This window comes from Microcebus murinus, chromosome 14, assembly GCF_040939455.1.
Source record: "Microcebus murinus isolate Inina chromosome 14, M.murinus_Inina_mat1.0, whole genome shotgun sequence".
NCBI classification, from domain to species: domain Eukaryota; kingdom Metazoa; phylum Chordata; class Mammalia; order Primates; family Cheirogaleidae; genus Microcebus; species Microcebus murinus.
This window is the reverse complement of record NC_134117.1, coordinates 32678061-32700766: the sequence shown is the minus strand read 5'-3', so window position 1 is coordinate 32700766 and position 22706 is coordinate 32678061. Positions and strand designations below refer to the sequence as shown.

The following is a 22706-nucleotide window of genomic DNA, read 5'->3' as shown; positions in this document are numbered from 1 at the left end:
AATCTTCATCCATTTTATCATAATAGGCTTACATTAATGTTCCATTTTTTAAGCATAAGGAAATAACCCCAGTAGAGATAATTGGTGTTCCTTTTTTATATTCAGAACAACGTTTTGGAGCTGTGGTCATTATTTGATTTCCTCATGCCAGGATTTTTGGGTACTGAACGCCAGTTTGCTGCTCGATATGGTAAACCTATATTAGCAAGTAGGGATGCTCGAAGCTCCAGTCGAGAACAAGAAGCAGGTATGAAAAGATAATTATAAACCTTGTGTAAATGACTTAATTTATCCCTAATGTTTTTCAAGCCATTTTCTCTTACTATTAACAGGTGTTCTTGCTATGGATGCCCTGCACCGCCAAGTCCTGCCATTTCTTTTGAGAAGAATGAAAGAAGATGTTCTGCAGGATCTCCCACCTAAAATTATTCAAGACTATTATTGTACTCTCAGTCCCCTTCAGGTTAGGAGTGTGGGTTTTGGTGATATGTTTATTAGCAGAATGTCTTGTGAGGTTTTTTTGTTGGTGATGGTGGGGGTTTTGGGGGGTTAGGGGGGAAGGGAAGACAGAGTCTTGCTTTGTTGCCCTGGGTAAAGTGCAGTGGTGTCATCATAGCTCACTGCAACCTCAAACTCCTGGGCTGAAGCAATCCTCCTGCCTCATCCTCTCAAGTAGCTGGGACTACAAGCATGTGCCAGCATACCTGGCTAATATTTCTATTTTTTATAGAGATGGGGGTCTTGCTGTTGCCAAGGCTGGTCTTGAACTCCTGGCCTCAAGCAGTCCTTCGGCCTCGGCCTCCCAGAGTGCTAGGATTACAGGCGTGAGCCACTGCGCCCAGGCTATTTTCTTATATGTCCATTATAGTTAATTTGAAAGGTCACAAAGTTAAATTGATGAAGAAATAAGTAAATATTTATAAAGGCCAAAGATCTGCCTCTGAATGTTGTCATATTCTTACAACAACATTATAGGTAGTGTTAATACCCATTTTTGCAAATTAAAGTGATGCTTAGAAAAGTTAAGTAGCTTGCCTATGGTTGTAGAGCTAATAGACAGTCATGCATCTCTTAACAATGAGGATGAAACGCATCAGATGATTTTGTCATTGTGTGAACATTGTGGAGTGTATATACACAAGCCTAGATGGTATAGCCTACTCCATACCTAGGTTGTATGATATGGTCTATTGCTCTTAAGCTATAACCCTATATAGCATGTTACTCTGCTGAATACTGTAGGCAATTATAACACAGTGGTTAAGTGTTTGTGTATCTAAACATATAAAAAGTATGGTAAAAATGTGCTTTTATAATCGTATGGGACTACTGTCATAAGTACTCTTTCTTTCTTTCTTTCTTTCTTTCTTTCTTTCTTTCTTTCTTTCTTTCTTTCTTTCTTTCTTTCTTTCTTTCTTTCTTTCTTTCTTTCTTTCTTTCCTTTCTTTCCTTTCTTTCTTTCTTTCTTTCTTTCTTATTTATTTATTTATTTATGACAGAGTCTCACTCTGTTGCCCAGGCTAGAGTGAGTGCCATGGCGTCAGCCTAGCTCACAGCAACCTCACACTCCTGGGCTCAAGCGATCCTGCTGCCTCAGCCTCCCGAGTAGCTGGGACTACAGGCATGCGCCACCATGCCCGGCTAATTTTTTCTACATATATTAGTTGGCCAATTAATTTCTTTGTATTTATAGTAGAGATGGGGTCTCGCTCTTGCTCAGGCTGCTTTCGAACTCCTGGCCTGGAGCAATCCGCCCGCCTCGGCCTCCCAGAGTGCTAGGATTACAGGCGTGAGCCACCGCGCCTGGCCTGTACTCTTTCATTGACCAAAATGTCCTTATGCGATGCATGACTATAAGGGCTGAATTTCAAATGTTGGTCAGTGGTACTTCATTCTCTTTGAAATATTATTGCATTGCCTATAAATGTTCAAAATAAATTTTGCCTTCTGCACAGTTCTCATTTTGTACATAGAGATCATTGAATTTATTGTGAAGTATTTCCTTATACTTTTCTAAGGACATAAATAGAAGAAACTGTCCCTTAGTAAGACATGGCTTCAAAATCAGAATTTTCTGTCTGAATGTTTATTTTATGCTTTAAGTTTGTGTCAGTCTATTTTAATATTAGGAGCTAATTAAATATGGTTAAATGAATAAAAGATACATAACTATACCCAGAAACTTACTTTCCCCCACCCCCTCCAGTGAATAGGTAGTTAACCTGTTAGCCAGTATTAATCTCTTGATCTTTTCAACTTGAGTTTAGTGGGCTAGTTAGTATTCTGGAGGCTGAGAGTTCTGATTCTTCTATACTGTCTACCTCATCTCTTGCTCTCCCATTCCTCTGTTTGCAAAACTTGAATTAATATTTTTTGAATATTTTAGGAATAATGAGATAAAAACTTTTAAAATTAGGTAAAGATGTCATATGAAAAAAATCCATGATGATGATATACTGGTGATGGTGCTATAAGATAGGCATAAAACATATTTAAGTAATCTCAAGGAAGGGAGCACCAAAGGGAAGTGATGTTTTGGCTTTGTTAGCAGTCATAGGTTTTTTGTTTTTTGATTTCTGTTCTTTGGCACTCTGGATTTTCTTCCTTTCATATTATTTTAGCATGTACAAGGCAGGAACCCAGATCCCAAAGTAATACTTTAAACTTGGTATGCATTCCCCTTTTAGGGTAGCAGTAACATTCTTTTAAAATTTGGTACTTTTTTTTTAAATTTTAGCATATTATGGAGGTACAAGTGTTAAGGTTACATATATTGCCCATGCCCCTCTCCCCCCTCGAGTAAGAGCTTCAAATGTGTCCATCCCCCAAATGTTGCACATCTTACTCGTTGTGGTTGTATATACCCATCCTCTCCTCCCCCCTCCCACCCTCCCGACACCCAATAAATGTTACTCTATATGTCCACTTAGATGTTGATCCGTTAATACCAATTTGCTGGTGATTACATGTGGTGCTTACTTTTCCATTCTTGAGACACTCACTTAGTAGAATGGGTTCCAGCTGTATCCAGGAATATACAAGAGGTGCTATATCACCATTGTTAAAGCTACGTAGTACCCCATGGTATACATATACCACATTTTATTAATCCACTCATGAATTAATGGGCACTTGAGTTGTTTCCACAGCTTTGCAATTGTGAATTGTGGTGCTATAAACATTTGAGTGCAGGTGTCTTTTTCATAAAGTGACTTTTGATCTTTTGGGTAGATGCCCAGTAGTGGAATTGCTGAATCAAATGGTAGATTTACTTGTATCGCTTTGAGGTATCCATATTGCTTTCCACAGAAATTGAACTAGTTTGCAGTCCCACCAGCAGTGTAGGAGTGTTCCTTAAAATTTGGTACTTAACAGAGTCTTGATAATATCCCTTCATTTAAGGAAGATATTTTTTTTCCATTTGAGGAAGATTTTCCTCATTTACTTGTAAATGTTCAGGTTCTCCTTTAATTGGTAATGTGTTTATTTTTCTAAACAGTGGAAAAATTGAGTCTAGGACTGTTGACTAGGATTTTTAATATTTTAGCATCCAAACTTAATGTGTTTATACTTGTTTTGTAAATATAATTTTAAAGGAATTTATTAAGATGGAGGGGATAATCTATATTAGCAGTGAATTATAATTTTTTTCATTAATGGGGGCTGATTAAATTTCTGCTCTTATATTGGCCTTTGCTAATTATGTGTTTCGAACAATTGAAAATAAATATACTTACAGCATTCATGGGGACGATTTTACAGGTTCAACTCTATGAAGATTTTGCTAAGTCTCGTGCCAAGTGTGATGTTGATGAAACAGTTTCTTCAGCTGCACTTTCTGAAGAAACTGAAAAACCAAAGCTTAAAGCTACAGGCCATGTATTCCAGGTATAGATTACAGTCTACTTTTTAAATGCTGAAGAATATTTTTAGTGAGACAGTCACTATGTGGAACATTGAAATATGGGTTTATTTAAATTTTTTTCAATGTTATGTATATAGTCATTCTTGAAAAGTTAAAATACCTATCTAATGTTAATTGGTAAGTACTTGTTCAAAATGTAATATATATGTTTCTACATTATATGAAAAGGTTTTTAGAATATGGAATCTTGCTTTTGCATTAAAAAATATTGAAACATTTAACACATGACATTAATTTTTCTAACTTCTGAAGTTACTTAAAGCAGTGAATAATAAAACAGACTCCTTCCATGGTAGAGATGAAAAATAAGTAAAATACATATTATGTTAGGAAAAATAAAGCAGAAAATGAAGTTATAGAGTATTAGAGTCCGAGGTAGGCTGTGGTTTCTTAATAGAGGGGACGAGGACCACTTCACTGAGAAGATAATATTTGAGCAAAGACCTAACAGAGGCATGCAGGTATGTGGGGGGAAATGATTCGAGGCAGAGGATACACAAAGTACAGAAGTCCCAAGACAGATCATGCCTCCTGTGCTTAAGAGAATAGCAAATGAAAAAGAGGTGGCAAGTGTCAACTCACTTCTTAACCACTTCAGTACCAGTGTTGACTATAGTCGATAGCCACAGATGAACGCAAGCGTTGACGTTAGCCGACAGCCATGATATGACTTTTCTAATATTTCATTTATCAAAATAAAATTGTGAACATTTAAAAATAATGTAATGAAAACATATATGTATATGTTACCTATTCTGATTTACATTACAAGTAAAGCTGCCTGTAAAAGTAAAGCCAAGCTTTCAGTGCTTTAAAGCTTTCCTCATCACATGAGAACAGAACAGATTCGTCGTCAATGCACAGCACGAACTATCATGCGGACTATGAGTGCCGGCTGTGGGCAAGGTTTCATGGCCGGTGAGCGCTGTACCGAAGTGGTTAACTTCTTGAAATATTCTACTGTAGAAAACCTCCCACCAATAGATTAAATACTGTAGCATTTTTAAAGAGAAGAGGAAAAGATGGTTGTGAAGACTTATACCTCTCCCAAGATTTTTCCCCCTCAGTTTTTATCATAGTGCTCAATAGTGTCTTGGGCCTTGTCAGTGGGGCTTGCTAATACAAAAACTGTGTGCCAAGGGTGAGAAACAAATCATAAGCCAAGTAAGAAGCAGAAGAGTGGTTGAATCAGAGAAAAGAGACCATGTAGGATTCTATTTTTCAAACACAACCACTTGAGACAATCACCCAATTTCCCCCTCCTTTCCCCCCTCCAGATCTGCTGAATCAGAATACTGTGTAGGAGGGTGAGATTTGCAGGTTGATAAGGTCCTCAAGAAATTTTTATACTCCCTGAAGTTTGAAGTTTCCTTTCAGAAATGATGCCTAGCTCCAGAAGCATCTGTCTGCATTATCAGTCAATTTGGGAAAGGGTTTTAAAGGAACTGATGAATAAGGCACTCATTTTGCCATAAGAAGCATATTGTCTAGTGGGGGATACAGGCATAAACAGTACAGTTTATACAAGTTATAAATATCCTTATAGAAATACATACAAATTACACAGAAATCATAGAGGAGACATTTGAACTGGTTCTTGAAGAATGAGTAGAAGTTTGCTGAGTGAGAACAGGGAGAAAGACATTCTGAACAGAATAGCATAGGAAAAGATACAGAGACAAACATTTGTGGTATGTGAAATGGACTCATGTATATCTTTTTTTTAACCCTCCCTTAAAGGCATTACAGTACTTACGTAAATTGTGCAACCATCCAGCATTAGTCTTAACACCTCAACATCCGGAGTTCAAGAGCACTACTGAAAAACTGGCAATTCAGAATTCTTCTCTTCATGATATTCAGCATGCCCCAAAACTCTCAGCTTTGAAACAGGTATGTATATTTCTTTTAAGTGTTAGATGTGTGTTGCACATTCCTGATATGTAACAGTAGGTAAATTTGCTTTTCCCAAAGATTACTGATGTGTTTATCATTTCTTTAATTTGCTTTGTTAAAATTTTGATACAGCTTTTAAAAAAATTGTGGTAAAATATATATAGCACAAAATATGCCACATTATTTTTAAGTGTACAAATCTGTGGCATTAATTAAATTTATAATGTCATACAACTGTCACCACTCTTTCCAAAATATTTGCATCACTCAAACAGAAACTTTGTACTCATCAAACAATAACTCTCTGTTCTCCCTTCCCCCAGCCCCTGGTAATCTCTACTTTTTATCTCTATGAATTTGTGTCTTCTAAATATTTCATATACGTGGAATCAAAGTATTTGTCCTTTTGTAACTGGCTTATTTTACTTATCATAATGTTTCTAAAGTTCATCCATGTTGCAGCATATATCAGTACTTCATTGCTTTTTATGGCTTAATAGTCCATTGTATAGATATACCACATTTCATTTATCCATTCATGTGTCAGTCAAGACTTGTTTCTACCTTTTTGCTGTTACAAATAATGCTATAGTGAACATTAGCTTAAAAATATCTATTTGAGTCCCTGTTTTTATTTCTTTTGGATATAGACTAAGTAGTGGAACAGCTAGGTCATATGGCAGTTCTATGTTTAACTTTTTCAGGAACTGCCAAACTGTTTTCCATAGTGGCTACATTACATTCCCACCAGCAGTGAACCAGGGTTCCAGTTTCTCCACATCCTTACCAACACATATTTCCCTTTCTTTCTTTTTAATTATTGCTACCCTACTAGGTGTGAAGTGATAACTCATTGTGGATTTGATTTGCTATTCCTAATGACTAATGATGTTGCGCATCTTTTCATGTGCTTATTGGACATTTTTGGATATTTGCATATCTTTGGAAAAATGCCTAGTCAAGTCCTTTGCCTTTTTAAATTTCAAATTGGGGTCTTGCTATGTTGTTCAGGCTTGTCTTGAACTCCTGACCTCAAGCAATCCTCCTGCCTCAGCCTCCCAAAGTTCTAGGGTTATACACATAAGCCACCATTCCTAGCCCCTTTGCTCATTTTTGGTTGGATTATTTGTCTTTTTGTTGAGTTAGAGAAGTTCTTTATATTCTGAATATTAAACCCTTATCAGTTGCATGATTTGCAAATATTTTCTCCCATTCTGTAGGTTGTCCCTTCACTTTCTTGATAATGTCTTCCATAGTGGTGTTCAACAGTTTGATTATAATGTATGTCACTGTGGAGCTCTTTGAGTTTATTTTACTTGGAGCTGCCTCCATTGCCATTTTGCTGATGTCACCCTCTTGGTGTAGCTTTTAAAAATAGAATTTTTAAATTAAAATTTTTTTAATTTAAAAGTTCTAAGATTTCCAAAGGTTAAAAGAACCAATTTTAAGCACTGAAATGTTAGCACAAATGCCATTTCTAACTAGTCTTAAAAATGAAGATCTTACTATAAAATCTAGACTTTACCAGTTGTTTCAGTTCACAGTAGTTATTCTAGGCCAAATTTCATTGAGATTAACTAATGAATGGAGATTTTAAATTTCACATAGATTAGTATGAAAAATGTTATATAATAGTATATCTGACGTATATATTCAGGTATGTATTTATCCTTATATCATTAAACTAAAAGTAATGGACTTTCATATCATTAAATTGAAGAATGACTATTATTAACACCTTTAGATTTGTTTATACATGGAATGGGTTTCTGTTTTGACCAAACTTTGCTATAGGTTTGTATTTAAAATGTTTGTGATTTTCCTAACTTAGCTGATACATTAGATAAAGCTGTAAAATATACTTAGGGAATCAGCTGATTAGATCCATTTTCAAATAAAAATTCAATCTCATCCATATTAGAATTACACTACAAGCTTTTATGGTTTTTTTCCAGCAATTATTAATTAAATTGATCTTTCATTTTAGAGTATACTCCTTGTCACCCTGAAGTATCTGGAATTAAGATGCTTAGGAAGTCTGCAACTTCAAGAGGCCCAGATTACTTCTGGCCATATTCATGGAGGGCTTTTCTAGCAGCCTTCCTTTCCATTTTCTCAGTTCTTTTCACCATTCAGAGTGAAGGTGCTGTTTTGGGAGAGATACATTTCTTTTTTAAATCCAAATATGTGTGTTCTCTGAAGTCGGGAAGAAGTCTTATTTACTTTCTAAAAGTCTATCAGTAGAAACATGTTTATTAGCAGGTGGTGCTGCTGGGAGAAGTATATTGCCCGATCCAGAGTCAAAAATTTCAGGAGGCTGAAATGATGAACTAAAAGTCTAAGTAAAATTTAGTGGAGCTAAGCAGAGTCAATTTTAAAAGAAAACACTTAGGTAAATAAGGAATTTGTGAGACTTGGTAAACATTTTATATGGGGCAAAGTTGAGTTTGAGTTGATGGCAACTTCACTAGAAGCATTGTGTGAATTAGTTGTCAGTAGATAAAACTAATAGGATCTTGGGTGGGATTAAAAACAGTATAATGGCTAAAATGAGGGAATCACAGTTTAACTGTATTTTATACATATGAGACCAAATTTTGAGTATCACTTATAGTTTGGGCAATATGCTTTAAGCAGAAAATCAAAATGTTAAAAGATTTGGAAGCCATTTTATATGAGGATTGAAAAACCTGGGGTAATTTAGCCTATGCTAAAGTTGGGGTAAAATAAAATTGAAATGCTAACTAGAAAGGCAGCTGGCTTTAGACACCCATATTTAGGTGGCCTTGGCAAACATTTTCTAGAGTTTAGTAATCAGTTTTTCAAGGCCCCAAACTAGATTTTGTCAGAGGATACCTGGAGTACTGATGTTATGAGAGATTATTAGGGAAACCAGAAAATTGGTTCTGCTGCCAGACAGGAATACTCAATGTCAAATGATCTGTCCACACATTCACTAGGGTAGCTACACTGGACAAAGATTACATTAGGAAGATTGTCTCATAAACATGGAGTTGGAGAAGTTTCAGTTGGATATTCTTAATATGACTGATTATTTTTCAGGTTTATGATATTGCTACCTAAAGGACTGAGATAATCGAGTGTGCATGGCACAGAATGTTTATCCAGTCCTTATTCTCTGGAACTCCTTCCTATTTTATATGATCTATGTAGAATGTCCCGCTGATGATATCACCTTCTTTATGCTGGGTCCCACACAATCATACTCTCCTGAGACACCCTAGATAGTCAGGACTTTTAAAAAGAAACACTTTAAATCTGATTGCAGATTTGAGGGCAAGAGATAAGGATAATTACATTTATCAGACTTCTTTATTCTGTTTAAAGGAGTGCCTCCCTAGTACATCATATGCCTATTCTAATAAAAATTCAAATTTTAAGGGTTGTTAGGTAGAAGAGTGAGAACATTTGTTCCCTCTCCAGCATCAAATTGTGACAGTACATGTGAAGTGTTGTGTTCCAGGGAAGCTCATTAGAGACTCTGCCCAAGATTTTTATTGGGGGGCTGATCACATATATACCCTCTGCCTATCATGGATCAAAATTCTATATTCCCAAAAAGAAAGCAGGTCTCAGCATAAATCATATTGTTTACACAAGAGTTTAGGCTCAGTAAACCATCCTTATTAGTTAGGGACTGATAGAAAGACTCCCAAAATCCAAGTTCCCAGACATTAGGCAAGCGCCAGCCTTACAAGCAGGACTTTCTAACAAAACAGTGTCATTTTCTGCACATTACCCCAAGGAGTTTGCCTGGTTGACCTTTTGGTTACCTTTCCCATCAGAGCTTTTGGCTTTCTAAGTAAATTCTATTAGTAGAAAAGAGAAAGCATCCTGCATTATTAAGATCTTACATTTTGAGCAGAATTCAGTAGTATCCTTAGGGAGGAAGGGTACTATTGGGTACACTAGGTTTCTGAAGCTGACCTAAACATTATTCACTTGGGTTTTATTCACTCCAATTACATCTGCTGTGTGCAAGGCACTGAACCATGTTAGGAAGAAGTGTAAAAGATCCATAGCAGTGTGGTTCCTGCCATTAAAGATCTTGGTCTGCAGATAAAGTAAGTTAGGAATCCAGACATCTAGCTACATGCTCCTTTTCTGTGATTTTGATAATACCAAATGTGGCTGCTTATGTTTTTTATTCTTTCATAATGCTTCTTTGTCATTAATTTTAACAAACATTTATTGAGGCTCTAGTTAGCCTCAAGGAGCTAAGGAAAAGGGAGAATGATCTTGTTAGATACACTCCTGTAGAGGTGACCAGGGAACTCTAAGCCTGAGCACCTCAAAAACTAGTTCCATATGCTACAAGGTGACAGCAGCCCAAAGTGCTAAGTGCTTTTCAGGTAACTGTAACCTTTTCTTGCTACAGAGAGAAATATTTGTCACAGTGAGATTGTTTATCTATTTTTATTAAATGCATATGTAATGATTTTTACCCTCAAGTTGCTGTTGGACTGTGGTTTGGGAAATGGCAGCACTTCCGAGAGCGGCACAGAGTCTGTTGTGGCACAGCATAGAATACTGATCTTCTGCCAGCTTAAAAGCATGCTTGATATCGTAGAACATGATCTTCTCAAACCTCACCTGCCTTCTGTCACTTATTTGAGATTAGATGGCAGCATACCTCCTGGTCAGAGGCATTCCATTGTTTCTCGGTAAGTGGCTTCTAAAACTCTTGTTATCATAAATTGAGCTATAGTAGATCTATTATTACTTATATAGAAGTTTGCCTCATGAAATATTTTCATTGGCTAATTATCTGCAAATGTCTTCTTATCGTGTAATTCAACCAAAATAAACCTCTTTTTAAACATAGAACTAAAGAAATATAATTGAATAGTTTAGTAAATGAAAAGTGTGACTGTATTAGGAAAGCACTCTGAAGAGCATGAAAGAAATTTAAGGCATCAACAGGCAATAGAGATAACTACTTTTCCCTTACCTTTTTAGGGGGTTAGGGTGAGAGGACGCAAACAAATGGCTTAGGTAAAATCTCTATCCCAGTCCATTTCTCTGATGAGAACAAGTTGGAAGCTGACCCAGCTAGGAAGCAGAACAGTGCAGTGTCTCTTAAATGTGGTCTATAACCTCTGTTTTAAAATTTTCAGAGGTTGCTTTTTAAAAAAATGCAGATTCCTAGGTTTCCCCAACCTGTTGTCTTCAAGAGTGGGCATTTTCAACAAGCATCTCCAAGAGATTGTAAAGCACAACAAAGTTAGAAACCCAGGAAGGGGCTTTGGAAGCAGACAGACCCAGGTTTGACTCTTGACTCTGCTGAAGCAGTATTTTTAAAATAGGGATACTGGTAATACTGTTATAGAGCTGTTGTAACAAATAAAATCATGCATATAAAGAACAAAGTCCATTGCTTGCTTGTCTCATAGTAAGAAAACAGGTGGGTGTGGTGGATCACAACTGTAATCCCAGTGACTCAGGAAGCTGAGGTGGGAGGATTGCTTGAGGCCAGGAGTTTGAGACCAGCCTGGAAAACATAGCAAGACCCCATCTAAAAAAAGAAAAAAAAAAGAATAATAAGTGGTAGATTGCTTTTTTTCTTTTTTTGAGATAAGAGTCTTGCTCTTTCACCCTGCTGAGCCACTGTGCCTGGCCATATTTTTAATGTTAGTAAGAATAATGTTTAAAGCTACTAGATGTCCTTTGGCAATATCTTCTAGGCTTAGTACAGTAGTATAATACTACACTCTCATCTTCTACCTTCTCTGAATGATCTAGGCTGTTCTTCATTCTTCTCTGTCCCCATAAATTTTCAGAGTTGGGTTTTGTCTTAATTGTAATTAGTGTTTAATTATATTTTTGCAGCTTAGTCTCTATCCAGTATCATAAAATACAACTCACTTGGCTTTATTTTTTTCCATTTATGAAATTTCTGACAAGTTTAAAATGTATTCTGTCTACTAAAGATGGTATACATTACTAAAAGAGGATATTTTCATCTGAAGTGGTCACAGAAATTTCCCTATAGTGGATTTTTAAAGCAGTGTTTTCATTTGTGCTCTTTAATTATAGTTTCTGTTATAGGAGGCTTAGAAAGAAATGTACTAATTTTATTTTTCTTATCTATACTTTTAGGTTTAACAATGATCCATCCATAGATGTTCTCTTACTTACAACTCATGTTGGTGGCCTAGGGCTTAACTTGACAGGCGCTGACACGGTGGTATTTGTGGAGCACGACTGGAATCCTATGCGAGATCTACAAGCCATGGACAGGGCCCATCGCATTGGGCAGGTAAAAGTCACCTCTCATAGGTGTTAACCTGTGCACTGGGGAAAATTCTCCCTCAAAAAGATAGGAAGCCTGGGCTCAAGTTCTTGCTCTGGTGTTAACAAGTGTTGTGACTTTGGACAGATTACTTAACTCTTTTGTAGTACCACTTCCTTCAGTGAGGTGCTTGGACCAAGAAACCCTGGGTCACTGTCCATTCCTAATATTCTGTGATTTCTGCAAACATTTTGAGCTCATAGGACCAGACAAAATTAAAATCTAATCTAATTAGGTAGTAGAAAGTACTATACGAGCCCCCTGACTTGCTGAACCACAAAGTTTATCAATTTGTGCTACACTCATTTAACTCTTTTTCTTACTCAGAAACGTGTGGTTAACGTGTACCGATTGATAACCAGAGGAACACTGGAAGAGAAAATAATGGGTTTGCAGAAATTCAAAATGAACATAGCAAATACTGTTATTAGCCAAGAGAATTCTAGTTTGCAGAGTATGGGGACTGATCAACTTCTTGATCTGTTTACTCTTGATAAGGTAAAAAACTTCTATAATTTGTTGTATCTTTAAATTATTAAAGGGACAGCAGAAGGTATTCACTAGTATCCACTAGATAATCCTATGAGGGAATTCTTTTTTTTTTTTTTTTTTTTTTGAGACAGTCACTCTGTAAGCCTGGGTAGAGTAGAGTGCAGCGGCATTGTCATTTAATAGCTTACTGCAACCTCAGACTCCTGGGCTCGAGTGATCCTCTTGCCTCAGCCTCCTGAGTAGCTGGGACTATAGGTAAACACCACTATGACCAGCTAATTTTTCTGTTTTTAGTAAAGACAGAGTCTCACCTTTGCTCAGGCTGGTCTCAAACTCCTGAGCTGAAGCAATCCTCCTTCCTTGGCCTCCCAGAGTGCTAGAATTATAGGCGTGAGCCACCACGCCAGGCCAGCGAGGGAATTCTTGGTGCCCATATAAACCTCAAGCATACTAGGGAGTGTGTGAAGTTTTCATTTTTTTTTTTTTTTGGTTGATGTCTACAGTGTCTTGCTTAAAGGTTTCTTTCCTTAGTCCTTTCCTGCTAAAGGACAGTTTATCACTGGAGTCAGTGACACTCATAGGTGGGAGTCTGGCCTCGTCTCCTGATAACTGGTGACTTTAGGGAAATTAACTTCTCTGAGCTTCTACATCTATTTTATTACATGGTTGTAAGGATAAAATGAAATAATATATGTTAGCAGTTCGAAAGGATACCTAGTGTAGATTCTCAAATAGTAGCCATTATTGTTATTGCAGATGATAGAACTAATATATCAGTTAACAATCCATAATCAAAAGGATGCACCTGCTGGATATATCAGTTTGTCTAATAATATAAAACTAATAGGGTTGGATTCAAAGTCCTGTATAGGTTCAGAAAATCAACTGCATTCCCCAGTATAAATTATAGTGAGAAACAGCATTATATAATGAAATTAAAACTAGCCATTATAGGGCCAGGTGTGGTGACTCACACCTGTAATCCCAGCATTTTGGGAGTCCAGGGCAAGAGGATTGCTTCAGCCCAGGAATTTGAGACCAGCCTCGAAAACATAAGGAGACCCAGTCTATACCAAAAGAATAAATAATTAGCCAAGCATGGTAGTGTCCCAGCTATTTGGGGGAGGTAAGGCAAGAGGATCACTGGAGTCCAGGAGTTCAAGGCTGCAGTGAGCTCTGATTGTACAACTGCACTCCAGTCTGGGGGACAGAGTGAGACTGTCTACAGAAAACAAAAATACCCAACAAAAACTAGCCGTAATAACAGAATTGTAGCATCCAAGTCTGAGGAAAAGTAGTAGTCTGGGTGCTACATTTTAAACAGTAACAATAAGTCTCTAATGGCTAGAATCAGGGAAGGTTCTTCAATCATATCATATAAAGTAAGTGAAAAAACAAGAGATGTTTAATGTAGAAAAAAGAAGCCTCAAAGAAAATAGCTCTTATTCTGTTTGAAACAATATTCTTATGGGTGGCTCAGTGAGCAGAACTGGGCTCAGGGGAATGTTCCAGTTAAATGAGAGCTATTGCCATAAAGGCCTATTGGGACAACTGACAGAATTTGAAAATCGACTAATGAACATTTTAGTATATCAGTGTTAAATTTCCTTAATCTGATCTTTGTATGTAACAGAATGTCTTTGTTCTTAGGAATAAATGCTGATTTCTATCTAGGGGTAAAGAGACATGATGTCTACAACTTTCTCTCAGGTGCTTAAGGGAAAAAACTGATTCCTAGCTATATTTCTGACTATTACACATATCCATATATACATACAAATGTACATATGTATGAGGAGAGACAAAGAAAAAGCAAATGAGTTCTTTGTAATGTTCCTATAATTCTTCCGTAATTTTGAAGTTCTTTCCAAATAATAATTAGAGCTATGGGAAAACAGAATGGGTTATCTTTTGAGATCATGAAATTCATCATCACATGAATTATTCAACTATGTTGAATAATTGGAATGTTATTAACAAGTGTGATATTTTTTAAAAATACATAATTTCTGAAGTTAATCTTTCATTTTATCTTTTTGTTAATTTTTCTTAAGGATGGCAAAGCAGAAAAAGCTGACACCTCTACTTCTGGAAAAGCAAGTATGAAATCAATTCTTGAAAACCTGAGTGATCTTTGGGATCAAGAACAATATGATTCAGAATACAGCCTGGAAAATTTTATGCATTCTCTCAAGTAACTATCAAATGTTGTAAATGCAATTGCTGCTAGTTCAGTTACATTTCTGCTGATATTCAGCAAATTTCTAAGTTTATGGTGAACTTTTAACTCAATGTGTAAATAGATCTGAAGAATATTCAGCATAACGCTGGCTCTTGTTTCACTGGGGGGAACAAGTTATTCTCAAATATTTGCACTGTATTAAATTTAAATGTTAATGTGAAATGGTTTAAATTTTACATACTGAAAAGCTGCAGAGCAGAGGAACCAAACCAGGTTTACGTGTGCTACCAGGAGTTGTTCTTACTAGGAACAAGCCTCCTATCTTTACATAGTCACTTTGTACAGGATGATATCCATGAGTACTTTAGTGTTCATGTACATTTTTTCTTTTAAATAGAACTCGTTTTTATAATTGATGAAAAATAGGGCTTTTTTTGTATAAAAGCCTTAATGAGCCATAATTTTAAGAATATAAGAATAATGACTATGATATTGGTCAGTCTTGGAACATGAAAATGTTAGACAATGAATTTAGGTCTTTGGTGGAAACCTTTATATATTTAATGTAGCTGCATAGTGTTTTTCAAATCTTTAACATCATTTTTTCAACTTTTAAAATATAATATCAACTATTCTAAATACAGGTAATGGTATATTTAAGGCTACCATAACATCCTATTAAGAGGGTGGTTTTTTTTTAATTTATCTAATGGCTAGGATATAGCCAGATTCAAAGAACATATGTACTCAATAGGTTTCAATCATATATATAATATATTTTTTGTAACTATGAACATATACAGTTTTCCAGAAGTAGATTTTACACTGTTTAGAATTCCAAAACCTATGTGAAAAGACTGTTTATTGTAGTAATGCATGATTGAAACATAAAAGGGAGAAAGATTACCTTTTTATACACAGACATACACAGATACACATATCTATATGCACAAATGTACCTATCCTGCACCCAAAAATGTGCTTGGTATTGGCACTAAAATCATGTAGATATACTGGGCAGCAATAAGAATTGGGCATGAAACTGATTAGTGTTAGAAAAGTGAGCTCAATGGTGAGGGTGGGTATATGTAGGTAGATATGCATGTATGTGTATGTATATATAATTTTATAAATTTCACACATAAATTAATACATGCCTGTGTGCATACATATGTATGGATATATTTGTATATATGTGTACAGTAATAAACATCCCCAAGGTTTGTGGCTGGCCATACACATAGGCATCAGTTTAAAAACCATCAGACCTCAACTGTACAATAACATGTGTTTTGTTTAAAATCATTAAAATTATACTGTTCTGCAGCATTTAGACATGGACATTTGTCACATTTCAGTAGCTTTGACAACCATACTGTAACATTAAACCTAGCATTCCACAAGAGAATAAATATAAGATTGAAACTGTAAATATATGCAACTGTGTGTTATTTGTAGGAAATGATCACTAGAAAGAACAAGATTACAATTATTAGTTCCAATATACAGGTTTTTAAAAAGACGAAGACCAAATGGAAACTCATGACATTATATAGAATATCCAGTGTTCTTGAGTTGAATTTTTTATTAACTATTTACTATTTCCATAAACCAGCTCTTTAATATAGCTCAAAGTAATTGATATATTGCTACCTACATACTTAGAAAAAAAGAATTCATACCATAAAAATTAGTTTTTTCCTCCCCAGTTGAAAGGCTAGAGGTGGTTTAAATTTTACAAGAGTTTAATCTAAAAATATGTGTTAAAAATATTTCTAGAAGGATAGACAAGAAAATGGTAATTGTAGTTGTCTCTGAATGAGAGATACAAGCCAAGGCTGAGAGGGAAGAAATGTGTCTATAACATTTAAAAAGTAACCTTTTGAGTTGTAAAATATTAAGACACATGTTCCAGCTTTCAATACAAAGGAAAACATAAACAAGCAAGAACTAAGTCTTCTCAGTTAAGTGACCTAGTCATAGTAGTACATCTTAAGAATAATGGAGACATGAGGAAAACTGAACTGAGTAATGAATGCCATTAAAGAAATGTTGTCAACCGTATGGATGTCATGATTTGGTAGTTACACTTTTTAAAATGTGTGGGTGTGCGAAATAAAACAAGCATGATAGAACATTGATAACAATTTTAAGTTGGGTAATAGATTCACAAATATCCACTGTATTGTTTCCCTATTTTTTGTGTGTTTATAATAGGCAATTTCAAATAGTTAAAAATAATTATAGATTCAGAGATTATCAGTCTCAGCACTTATGTTTCCTGTAGAAATATCTTAAAATTTGGGCATCTGGGTATAATTTTTCTTTCTCATATATACACAGTTTTATACACACACACAGACACACACAAATTTATTCCACAAACATTTCTCCAAAAAATATTCTAGTCTTTGAACAAGAGTTTATCATAATGGTAACAAGGGCAAAAGTCTTTAATGTTTGGGACTGATCAATATCCTTATTCCTTGTGGATAGTTTATATGAACTTATTCAATAGTAAATATCCCAGTGAAGCTATTTGAGAATGTGATCACTTAGAGGCAAAAGTGGAAATACAAGAACATAATAGAAATTATAGAAAAGTAGTGAGCATTCCATCACATACCTGTTCTAAATATTTAATCTCAATATAATCTACTGCAGACTTCAGTTTCCCAGAATACATGCTGGTATCAGTGGTATCTAAAGTGAAATTGATAGCAGGGAAGATATGTTATGCCAGAGAACTCAATGTGAATCAATAAAACAAAAACTTGAGTTATATCAATTAATAGAAAATGTTTGCTATTCAACACAGCACAGTCAGCCATCTCTAATGAGATCAAAATTGCTTCCTGCATCAAGAAAGGATTCCTATGAGGCTCTGATAAATGTACTGAAACCAGTGAGGTTCTATTGAATATTATATATTATATAGGCTGAGATCCTAATATCCATGGACAGACAAGAGACTCAATCCCTTCCATAGATCTACAAAGAGATCATGTATTCAAATAGTACTAGAACAAGCATCCATGAGCCCAGAAACACAAAGTCACCTATGAGAAATCAGAACCCCAGGCTTGCACCACAGGTAAGTTTAAGGTCTGGGTTTATGCTAAGTGTTGTATACTGTAAGAACCACAAGTCAAGAAAATATAATAAATTCTGCACTCAGGAGAAGCAAATACAAAACTGCCCTATAAGGAAAGTTGCAGGTAAGGTCCTATAGGATTACCATAGGGGGAAAGATTAAGTTTACACACCATATATATTAACATCATCTATAAGAGAAAGTTGGCAGATACAAACAGAATTAGTTCTTTAAGAATTGCAAATAAAATAATTTGAAATGCCATAAAACAATATGATTAAAATAATTAGATATAAAAATAAGGAAATAATATGAAAGATTAGACAAATTTGAAGAACCAATAAATAAAATAGTTATCAATGCAGATTAGACACAGTTGAAGAGAAAACATGTGAACTGGAATGTTAATCTTACAAAATTACCTATAATGTGATACAGAGAGATGAATTAATAGTAAGAAAGAGTCTACACCCATACCACCCTGAACACACACGATCTCGTCTGATCTTGGAAACTAAGCAGCGTCAGGCCTGGTGTTAGTACTTCGATGGGAGAAAGTAAGAAAGAGAAGGCAAAAGTCGTGGAAGATAGAATTAGAGAATCTAATATAAACTTATTAGGAGGTCCAAAAGGAAAAGGAGATCATAGGAAAATAGACAAGAGTCACCCTTGAGTCAGGTCTGTTTTTTGCACACTCCTGCATCCGTCAAGTTCTGTCATCCCTAGCTACAAAATATATTCCAAATCTGTTCACCCTTCTCCATTTCCACTGCTTCCATTGTAGTTCCCACCACCATCTTGCCTCTCCTAGACTACTATCTCCTAGACTACTCTGTGGTCCCCAATCCCCAGGCCGTGAACTCGTACTGGTCCGTGACCTGGTAGGAACTGGGCCGCACAGCAGGAGAGGAGTAAGCGAGCAAAGCTTCATCTGTATGTACAGCTGCTCCCCATTGCTCACATCTGCCTAAGCACCTCCATCCATTGAAAAATTGTCTTCCATGAAACCAGTCCTGCTGCCAAAAAGTTTGGGGACCACTGTGATCTAACTGGTTTTCCTACTATCCAAATTTTAAGGTATGGTACTGATACCATAAGGTATGGTACTTATAAACTCCTGGGGTTTATTTATATAGTGGAACCCTATAGAGCAGTGAGAAGTCAATCAGTAACTAATAAAACATGGATAGATCTCAAAACCAAAAACAGCAGTGAGTATAAAAAGAAAGAAAAAAGTATGATTTGAGTCCATTTAGGTAAAGATCAGAACCAAAACATATGTACCAGACACAACAGGAAAAGCTCAAAGATCAGTGAGGAAGGAGGAAACCAAAGCCAACAGTTGGCATAGTTACATTAATTTCAGAAAAAATCGCCTTCAGGCAAAAAGTGTCACTTGTAATAAGGAGGGGTATCTCCTAATAAAAGACTCAGTGAACTAGGAGGGAATGGTAACTCTAAATTGATAATATACTTCAAAATACATAAAGCAAACATGGACAGAACAAAAAAAAGACAAGTTCAAGGTCATAGTGGGATTTAAACACACCTCTCAATAGAACAAGTGGATGAGAAGAAAAAATGCAATAGTACAATTATAATAATACAATTAACAAATGTGACTTAATTGGCATTTATGTTATATAAATAGATATACCAAACAACTCCAGAATACATTCTTTGGCAATTCATATGAAATATTTACCAAAACTGATGATATGCTGAGCCATAATGCAAATCCTGGCAAATTTCAAGAAATTCAAATTACATAGTGCCCACTTTTTCCACTCCTATTCAACAATATACTTGAGGTCCTAGCCAGTACATTAACATGATAAAAACCAAAGATAATACAGACTAGAAAGTAAGAAATAAAACTTTCTACTCACAACTTGATAGTATGTGTGGAAAATCCCAAAGAATCTACAATAGCTTCTAGAACTAAGTGATTTAGCAAATTTGTGGGATATAAAGTCAATACATTAAAAAAAATCAATTGTATTTCTATATACTAGAAGTTGGCAATTGAAATTTTAACATATATATAATAGCACCAAAATCCATGAACTATGTATAAGTTCATATTTACAAAATATGTAAAAGGTCTACATGGTAAAAACTATAAAACACTGATGAAAGAAATCAAAAAGACCTTGAAAAATGGGGAGATACACCATGTTTATGGATTGAAAATTCTGTATTAAGATTTCAGTTCTGATATGTATACTAAAAGTAATTCCAATCAAAATCCCAGAACTTTTTTTTTATAGAAATCTACCTAATTCTATAATTTATATGGAAAGCAAACTACTGCAGTATAGTTTGGTATAAATATAGACCAGTGGAAGAGAATTGATTGACTGCAAATATAACTACACTTATAGTCAATTGATTTTCTACAAAAGTGTTAAGACAATTCAATGAAGAAAGGATGATCTTTTAAAAAACTGGATGTCTAATATGCTAAAAACCATAAAAGCCAAAAAGAACATACATACCTCAAATTGTATTTAGCAAAATTTAACTCAAAATTGATTACAGATATTTTATAAAACTTTTAGAAGGAAACATCAAAAAAATGGGTGACTTTAGTTTGGGCAACGATTACCTAGATGTGACACAAAAAGCACAGTCCATAAAGAAATGATAGAACTTTTAAAAAAATTTAAGAACTTTCACTATTTGAAAGACTTAAAAAGATTGAAAAGAGGCTGGGTGTAGTGACTCATGCCTGTAATCCCAGCACTCTGGGGAAGCTGAGGTAGGAGAAATGACTGAGACCAGAAGTTCCGGACCAGCACTGGGCAACATAGTGAGACCCCATCTCTACTAAAAATAATCAAAAAGTCCCCAAACAATAAATGTTGGCATGGATGTGGAGAGATGGGAACACTCCTACACTGCTGGTGGGACTGCAAACTAGTTCAACCTCTGTGGAAAGCAATATGGAGATACCTTAAAGCGATACAAGTAGATCTACCATTTGATCCAGCAATTCCTCTACTGGGCATCTACCCAAAAGTCACTTTATGAAAAAGACACCTGCACTCAAATGTTTATAGCAGCACAATTCACAATTGTGGAAACAACCCAAGTGCCCATCAATTCATGAGTGGATTAATAAAATGTGGTATATGTATACCATGGAGTACTATTCAGCTTTGAGAAACAATGGTGATATAGCACCTCTTGTATTTTCCTGGATAGAGCTGGAACCCATTCTACTAAGTATCTCAAGAATGGAAAAACAAGCACCACATGTACTCACCAGCAAATTGGTATTAACGGATCAACACCTAAGTGGACATACAGGAATAACATTTATTGGGTGTCAGGCAGGTGGGAGGGGGGAGGAGGGGATGGGTATATACAAACATAATGAGTGAGATGTGCAACGTTTGGGGGATGGTCATACTTGAAGCTCTGACTCAAGGGGGGAGAGAGGGTATGGGCAATATATGTAACCGTAACATTTGTACCCCCATGCACACATCTCAGCGTGGATTTTAGTAAAAAAAAAAGAGAGAGAAGAAAAAAGAAATTTTATTAATATTAAGAAAAAAAAACATTTGTAGCCCCATAATATGCTGAAAAAAAAACTCAAGAAGGAAACAGCCCAGCCGGGCGTGGTGGGTGGCTCACACCTATAATCCTGGCAGTCTAGGATGCAGAGGCAGACAGATCGCTCAAGGTCAGGAGTTCAAAACCAGCCTGAGCAAGAGCGAGACCCCTGTCTCTAAAAAATAGAAAAAAAATTAATTGGCCAACTAAAATATATAGAAAAAATTAGCTAGGCATGGTGGCGCACGCCTGTAGTCCCAGCTACTCAGGAGGTTGAGGCAGGAGGATTTCTTGAGCCCAGGAGTTTGAGGTTGCTGTGAGCTAGGCTGACGCCACGGCACTTTAGCCCACGCCACAGAGTGAGACTCTGTCTCAAAAGGAAACGGCCAAATTTAAGAATGGGCAAAAGATTTAAACAAACACATCCCCAAAGAAGATACATGAAAGGAAAATAAGCACATGAAAAGATGCTTAACACCTCTTCTAATAGGTGTGTAGTGGTGTATCACTACCATTACGCACTTGGAAGAATAGCTCAAATTTTTTAAAACTGACAATAGCAACTGCTGATAAAGATGCACAACAACTGAACCCATATTGCTGTTTGGAATGCAAAATAGTGCAGCTACTTTAGAAAACATTTTGGCAGTGTCCTATAAAGTTAAACATACACATGACCACCCACCAATCCCATGCTTAGATATTTACCTAAGAGTAAAGAAAACGTATGTCCACACAAAAACTTGTACCACAAATGTTTATAGCAGCATTATTCATAATAGAAAAAGGGTAGAAACAATCTAAATGTCTGTCAACTGACAGATATATAAACAAAATGTAGTGTAACCATACAATGAATTATTATTTGGCCATAAAAAAGGGATGAAATACTGATACATGCTACAACATGGATGAACCATGAAACATGGTAAGTGAAAGAAGTCAGCCACAGAAGACAACACCCAAGATTCCATTCATATAAAATGTCCAAAACGGAAATCTAGAGGCAGAAAATTAGTGATTGCTTTGGGTTAGGAGTCCAGTATACAGGGGTGATAAGTAAAGGGTACAGATTTCTTTGTGAGGTGGTGAAAATGTTTTAAAATTGTGGTGATGGTTGCACATATCATAAACTAAATGTCATTGAATTGTGCATTTTAAATGGATGAATGGTATGTGAATTATATCTCAATAAAGCTGTTTTTTAAAACACATTTTAGGGAAACCCAAAGACAAGCGTGGA

The 22706-nt window shown here is 35.8% G+C and overlaps 1 protein-coding gene across 1 annotated transcript in view; it reads left to right on the top strand.

The window, feature by feature from the left end:
- BTAF1 (B-TFIID TATA-box binding protein associated factor 1) overlaps positions 1–16240 on the top strand; it is a 91128-nt gene extending 74888 nt beyond the window's left edge. The window contains exons 31-38 of the mRNA XM_076009983.1: positions 106–247; positions 333–463; positions 3763–3888; positions 5666–5818; positions 10295–10506; positions 11942–12101; positions 12462–12632; positions 14681–16240. Of these exons, the coding sequence (XP_075866098.1) occupies positions 106–247; positions 333–463; positions 3763–3888; positions 5666–5818; positions 10295–10506; positions 11942–12101; positions 12462–12632; positions 14681–14824 (1239 nt within the window). The 3' untranslated portion in view covers positions 14825–16240. The remainder of the gene's footprint in view (positions 1–105; positions 248–332; positions 464–3762; positions 3889–5665; positions 5819–10294; positions 10507–11941; positions 12102–12461; positions 12633–14680) is intronic.
- Positions 16241–22706: the final 6466 nt, after the last annotated feature.